At 40.0% G+C, this 7500-nt stretch overlaps 1 protein-coding gene across 1 annotated transcript in view; it reads left to right on the top strand.

The window, feature by feature from the left end:
- Window positions 1-3909: 3909 nt before the first annotated feature.
- LOC123511399 (pikachurin-like) overlaps window positions 3910-7500 on the top strand; it is a 153594-nt gene continuing 150003 nt past the window's right edge. Inside the window, exon 1 of the mRNA XM_045267243.1 lies at window positions 3910-4880. Within this exon, the coding sequence (XP_045123178.1) occupies window positions 4631-4880 (250 nt within the window). The 5' untranslated portion in view covers window positions 3910-4630. The remainder of the gene's footprint in view (window positions 4881-7500) is intronic.

The following is a 7500-nucleotide window of genomic DNA, read 5'->3' as shown; positions in this document are numbered from 1 at the left end:
GCTCTCTCACCGCGATTGTTATCCAAGGCCACAGAGATGATTAGCGGGGTTTTCAAGAGTGTTTTTCTAGTTAGTAATGTAGAAATGTTGTCACTGTCTCTATAACGGGGGAAAAAAAAACTTAGAAAAACACATGTAAATTTAGATAAAGAAGCCTTTTGAAGTAGTAGAGGTGGAGTACAGAAGTGTTGAGAATACATGTCATTAAAAACGTTCTTGAAAATAAAAACTTGGAAGTACATTGTCTCCTGAAGCGATTTGCTCTCTCGCCGACTGTTTTCAAAGGCTACAGAGAAGTTTACTTTAGTCTTTTTTTTTATAGCTGTTTTCTTGTTTCAGTTGCAGAAGTCTTGTTAAGTTGTCCGTAGAGTCATGAAAACGCCTTTGAAAATCGTAGTAACTTCCAATGCAGCTTGTTTTGATATGTTTTTTTTTTCTCTCTCACACCCGTTCTATTCTCAAGTGCCGTAGATATGCTAAGTCACGTTTCCTTAGCTCTTTTTCTTGTGGGAGATTACATACGACTCTTAGCCTCTTCAGTACTGGGACACATTTTTTACCTTGAGTTTTGTGTACGGTTGGACCATTTTATTGAAATTAGGAAGAGTCTATGGAGGTCAGAAGATTAATGGCCACAGTCTTCACTATTTTAATCCCCTACATGAGTTTCTGAAGCTGTATAAAATCACCAAATAGTAAGCAGAATGAATATGGAAGCGCGTTGTGGTACTGAATGGGTTAACATTGCTCCTGGAATCATGAAAACACCTTTGAAAACCGTCCACTAACTTCCTTCTACCAGTCCACACCATATTCTGGAAAACCTGATTCTCACAAGACTGTTTTCTCATAATTAGCTTCGTTACCGCAAAGGAAGAAGAAGGATTTTTAAACTGTCCCTTCAATACTACTACTTTATTATTATTACTACTACTACTACTACTACTACTACTACTACTACTACAATAACTACTACTACTACTACTACTACTACAATAACTACTATCATTACTACTACTACCATCACCACAACCACCACAACCACCACAACTACCACAACTACCACTACCACCACCACTACTACTACTTCTATACCTCTACTACTAATACTACTAATAAAAACACTCTTGAAAACTTCGGTAACTTCCACTACAGAGATGAAAAAAAAGAGACGAGGTGCTTATAAATGTTACGAATAGAGTGTGTCTCCTCGTCCAGTGAAGGAGGAGGAAGTGATCTCAAGATAGACAGGTGAAGGTCAGGAGTTTTACGTTCTGTTTTATGTTTGACTTGGTTAGACGGAGTTGTGTTTCATAACAGTGGTAGGGAAATGAAGTAGGAGGAGGAGTCGAAGGAGGAGGAGTAGGAGGAGGAGATAAGGCTTAGACAGAGGAGGAGGAGAAGGAGGAGGAGAGGCAGGTGGAGAAAATACACGGAAAGTTAAAAAAAGAAAGAAGAAAGTGTTAGAGGAGAGAAAGATAAAGGGTAAGGAAGAGATGCAAGAAGAAGAGGTGGAGAGTGAAATGACGAAAGGAATATTGAACAAGAAAAAGAAAAGGAAGAAACAAAAACAAAAACAAGAAGAGACAGGAAATGAGTACAAGGAAGAAAAGAATAAAGAAATAGAAGAAAAATAAAGAAAAAAGATATGAAAAAGGTAGCAAGAACAAGAAATTAATTATGTTATCAACGCGAGAGTAAAAATAAACCGACTTACTTTTTTTTCTCCCTCTCTCTCTCTCTCTCTTTCTCTCTCTCTCTTTGCTCGCGTCAAACAAGAAGATCAAGTGTAAAAAAAAAAGTTCCCTCCCACTCACACTCCCACGCAAAAAAAAAAAAAAAAGAAAAGAAAAGAAAAAAAAGAAAGGTATATTCGTGGTAGTAAGAAAAACAAGTAAATTAAAATGAATGAATTAAAAAAGACAATGAAAAAGAGGAAAGAGAACATTTTTATTTAATTTACCTTTTGTTTTATTTTTGTTAATAGTTTTGTTTCTTGTTTATTGAAAGAAATTAGATAAAAAAAAAGACATTTGTGAGAGAGAGAGAGAGAGAGAGAGTACACAAGAGTTTTTTTTTTTTTATCATCCTGTGAGAGTTGTCAACAAAATTAACACTTTTATAAGAACGAACTGATAACAAAGTAAGATAAAAAAAAAGAAGAAAAAAAGTAAAACAAGAATAGAGAAACAGGAAGAAAAAGAAGAAAAAGGAAAAATAAAAACAGATAAGCTGAAATTGTGAAACTGAATGACCAGGAGGAAGAAAAGAAGAAGAAGAAGAAGAAGAAGAAGAAGAAGAAGAAAGATGAAATTAAGAAGAAGAAAAGAAGAAGAAGAAAGAGAAGACGAAGAAGAAGAAAAGGAAAAGATGATGAAAGAGAAGAAGAAGAAGAAAGAGAAGAAGAGAACAACAACGACAACAAAATGAAGAAAAAGAAGAAGATAGAAGAAACAACAACAACAACAACAGCAACAGCAACAACAACAACAAAGAGAAAAGAAAAGAAGAAGAAGAGGAAGAAGAAGGAAAACAAGAAAAACAAGAAAATAAGAAAAACAAGAAGAATAAGAAGAACAAGAACAAGAAGGAAGAGAAGAAGAATAACAAGAAGAAGAAGAAGAGGAAAAGAAGAAGAAGAAGAAGAAGAAAAAGGAAAAGAAGAAGAAGAAGAAGAAGAAGAAGAAGAAGAAGAAGAAGACATAACTTAGCCGAGTAATGAGGAAAAAAATGACACAATAAGAAAGACAGGAAAAAAACAATCACTAAAACAAGAAACAGCGAATAATTCCAAACTTAAAAGAGAAAAACAAAAGAAAGAAGAAAATGAACAGAAAAGAAAGACAAACAGAAAACGATACCATAACAGAGGAGGAGGAAGAGGAGGAGGAGGAGGAGGAGGAGGAAAAAGGCGAGGAGGAGGAGGGAAAAAGAAAAGAAGAGGAATTGACATCGGTAGTGAAGGAAGTTAAGAAAAAAATTGACTGATAAGAATGAACAAACTAACAGAAGAGGAAGAGGAGGAGGAGGAGGAGGAGGAGGAGGAGGAAGTGAAGCAAATCAGACATTAATGAGGATAAAAAGGCAGAGGGGTGAAAGAAAAAAAAAAGAAAAAGAAAACGAGAGAGAGAGAGAGAGAGAGAGAGAGAGAGAGAGAGAGAGAGAGAGAGAGATCAGTTCATTTTCATTGATTCAGCAGACAGGAGCGGCCGCGCGCAAGTCCCGCCCTGCCACGTGTACGATGCTCGCGCGCACTCACGCCCTCACGCCCTCACGCCCTCAGCTGTCATGTCAAAATGTAAGCCCTTCAGATACGTGGCTCATCTGCTCCTCCCTGCTGCTCTCTTAATGGCGGCCCGGGGCGTGGAGAGAGGGAGAGGGAGAGGGAGAGTGAGATGGAGAGAGTCACAAGGCACTAGGCTGAAGGAAAGCTCTTGGAAATGTTTTGGTGATTATATTTGTGTGGGAGATTATGAAGTGTGTGTGTGTGTGTGTGTGTGTGTGTGTGTGTGTGTGTGTGTGTGTGAGTACTCCTTGTGAAACTATTTATTTTTTGTGGTTTATTTATTATATTTTTTTTTTAAGTTTTGTTTTTTATAGGGTTCAGATAAAGTGTGTGTTTTTTTTTTTATCTATCTGAAGTCTAAAAAAAAAGTAAAGAAACTGAGAAAAATATAAAGACAAACGGACAATTTAAACTATTTCTTCAAGACATCAAAAACCATCACCACCACAACCACCACCACAACACCACAACACCACGACGCGTCATCCGTAACTATTACAAACGAGTTAGGCAAATCGAGTCACACACAAGGAAACTATATATCAAAATAATAGCAAAAGTTTTGGATACGGTACGACACTTTGGGCGGGCGGGGCGGCAGCAGCTGATTCGATATTGTAAGCAGCAAAGGTAGTGACGAGTGAGCCGGATGGGAGGGCGGTATTGCACCCCTACAGCTCCCCTTGGATAAAGTGACGGGTATTTGGGCAGAGAATTAATGAGAAGTGGCGGAAATAGACTGGGACGAGCGTGTGTGTGTCCGCCAAAGATTGAGGCAGCGTGCGGGCCCGGCGGGGAGAGGCTGGGAGAAGCGGGAGAGGAAGAGAGAGAGGGCGTGTCATTGCTAGCTGGCCATTTCGAAGCTCCAAGTGGCGGGCCGAAGCACACCTCACACCCACGCCCGTGAAGCCTTCAAGCCAAGCCGCCTCAAACACCTGCTGGGTAAAAAAAGGAAGGAGGAGGAGGAGAAGGAAGGAGAGGAAAAGAAATTGAAAGTCTAAACATAAAGATAAACGCAAAGATCTCACTAACAGGGCGACTCTGGTGGAATTACTGATAAAGGAGGAGGAATACAAGGAAGAGATAAGAAGTGAAAAGAAAACGTGAATTGTGAGAGAAAGAAAACGAAAAACGTGTGGTGACCAGAGAGAGAGAGAGAGAGAGAGAGAGAGAGAGAGAGAGAGAGAGAGACCAAATACTCTTACTCTCCCCATCCCTTCCTTCCCTCCCCTCCTACTCCCCATCATAAGCCGTTGACCTCTACCTCCTCCCCATCCCCATTCCCCTCCCCTCCCCCGGCCTGAGGTGACCTAGGAGGCTTGAGGTCATGCACTAAGCGAGGTCATGACGGCTAAGGTGGCGGGCGTGGTGGTGGTGGCGGTGGTGGTGGTGTCTTGGGGTGTAGGGCAGGTAGCATCCGTACCCTCCCCTCCACCTCCCTTCCCTTCCCTTCCCTATTCCCCCTCCTCCTCTTCCTCCTCTTCCTCCTCCTCTTCCTCCTCCTCCTCCTCGGTGTTAGCGGGCAAGAACAGTCTCCGAATTGCCAACAGTGGTGTGAACAAGGACAAGTTGCCGTTTGAAGCTGTTTTTCAAGGTAAGTGTGTGTGTGTGTGTGTGTGTGTGTGTGTGTGTGTGTGTGTGGAAGAGAGAAGACAGGTCCTCGTGTGTTACATAACTGGTTCTCGAGTCATGAGAGAGAGAGAGAGAGAGAGAGAGAGAGAGAGAGAGAGAGAGAGAGAGAGAGGTGGGGTTGACAAGATCAAATTTAAGTAAGGACAAAATTAAATGTCGAAAGTTAAGTTCGGTAAAATTTAAGTAATGAGAGAGAGAGAGAGAGAGAGAGAGAGAGAGAGAGAGAGAGAGAGAGAGATTTGTACTCTATCTACCTATTACCTTCAGTTTAATTAACTCTGTATGGTACATAAGACCGTGCAGCATATAGTAGTAGTAGTAGTAGTAGTAGTAGTAGTAGTAGTAGTAGTTGTTGTTGTTGTTGCGGGTAGTAGAAGTAAAATTTGTAGTAGTAGTAGAAGTGGTGGTGGTAGAAGTAATGTTATTAATGGCGGTGGTGGTAGTAGTAGTAGTAGTAGTAGTAGTAGTAGTAGTAGTAGTAGTAGTAGTGGTAATAGTAATAGAAGTAGTAGTAGTAGTAGTAGTAATAGTAGAAGTAATAGTAGTAGTAGTAGTAGTAGTAGTGGTAGTAGTAGTAGTAGTAGTAGTAGTAGTAGTAGTAAAGTAGTAGTAGTAGTAGTGGTAGTAGTAGTAGTAGTAGTAGTAGTAAAAAAGTAGTAGTAGTAGTAGTAGTAGTAGTAGTAGTAAAAAAAGAAAGTAGTAGTAGTAGTAGTAGTAGTAGTAGTAGTAGTAGCAGCATCACTAACCCAGATTAACAAACTGACTTGATTATTTATTCATTCATTCATTTGAAATTGTATTTTTTAGTTTTTCCCCTCTCTCTCTCTCTCTCTCTCTCTCTCTCTCTCTCTCTCTCTCTCTCTCTCTCTCTCTCTCTCTCTCGCCCAAAATGAGGGGGAAAGGGGAATGAAAACCAGAGAGAGAGAGAGAGAGAGAGAGAGAGAGAGAGAGAGAGAGCCCTTGATGTGAATTAGCTCTAAATTGTGAGAGCCACCTTTTTGGAGCCGTGGCCGTGTAAAGAAAATTGGCCCAAATGTGAAATAGCTTTAAATGCCGGTCACCACAAACACTCCAATTTTGTGCCACAGTGTGAGATAGCTTTTAAATCCCCCCACGCTCTCTCTCTCTCTCTCTCTCTCTCTCTGGTTTTGTTTGTATGACTGTGATTCTGATATATATTTCTCTCTCTCTCTCTCTCTCTCTCTCTCTCTCTCTCTCTCTCTCTCTCTCTCTCTCTCTCTCTCTCTCTCTCTCACGCATATTGACACATTTTTCTTTCTCCCCCCTCGAAAAATGCAACTTATACAACCCATAATGCTCTCTCTCTCTCTCTCTCTCTCTCTCTCTCTCTCTCTCTCTCTCTCTCTCTCTCTCACTGTCGAATTCAGCGTGGTATGTGAGACAGCTTCATCGCGTCCCCACGAATTTGCTTTTAAAATGTGAGCGAGTTTCAATCCACCTCTCCCTCTCTCCCTCCCCTCTCACTCTCACTCACTCTCACTCTCTCTCTCCACCCCTCCCTCTCACCCTCCCACCCCCTCTCTCTCAGGAACCTCTACCTCCCCTTCCCTCTCCTCCCTTCCTCTCCTTGGACACTTTACCCCTTCACTCTTCCTCCTCCTCCTCCTCCTCCTCCTCCTCCTCCTTCTCAACTTTCCCCCTTTACTCTTCAGAACACTTCCTCTTCCTCTTCCTCCTCTTTATTCTTTCCTAAATTATGTTTTTTCTCTTTTATTTTCCTCTCTTTCCTTCCTTTCTTTCCTTCCTTCTTTTCTAAATCCGTTGTTTTGTTTTTGTGTTTCCTTCAGTATTGTTGCCACGTTTTGTTTGTTTTCCCTTTGCTAACCTCATCTTCTTTTTTTTCTTTCATTTTTTTTTCTTTTTTTTCATGTTTTTCTTTCCCTTCTTCTCGTTGGCCACAATTTTCCCTCCCTCCATATACTGATTTTGTGTTTTGTTTCTTTTTTTTTCTTTGTTTTTTTTTTTCCATTTGTGTTATTTTTTTTCCCGTATCGTTAGTTCCTGTTATTTCTTTTCTCCCACGTCCATTTCCTTCTTTCTTATTTTTGTTTATCTTACTTTCTTCCCTCTTCATCTTTTTTTCACCACTCGCTATCGTAACCTGGCATTATCTTCCCCCTCTCTCTCTCTCTCTCTCTTTCCATCTTTATCCCTCCTTCATCATTCCCCACTTTCCTATAATTTTATCCCTTACTACATAATCTTCCATCTTTATCCTTCCTCTTTTTGCTTATCTAACCTTGTATTATCCTCTCTCTATCTTTATCCCTTCATTATTCTCTGTTTCCTATTATTATTTACCTCTTGTTAGATGATTCACATGTCTATCCTATTTCTATCCTTTCTATCGTTCATTTTTTCTCATTTCTCTTTTCATTAACGTTACATCATTTTATCTTTTCTGTATTTCTCTATCCCCTGTTCCATTTTTCCTTTTCTCTATCTTGCTAACGTAATCTCTTCGTTTTCTCATCTATTTCTCTTTCCACAAACCTTTTTCATTATTTTATCCTTTCGCTTCCGTCTTTATTTCTTCATTTGTTTTTGTTTCCACTTCTGCA

The sequence above is a fragment of the Portunus trituberculatus genome, chromosome 31 (genome assembly GCF_017591435.1).
Source record: "Portunus trituberculatus isolate SZX2019 chromosome 31, ASM1759143v1, whole genome shotgun sequence".
Taxonomy (NCBI): Eukaryota; Metazoa; Arthropoda; class Malacostraca; order Decapoda; family Portunidae; genus Portunus; species Portunus trituberculatus.
This window is presented reverse-complemented; position numbering and strand designations above follow the sequence as displayed.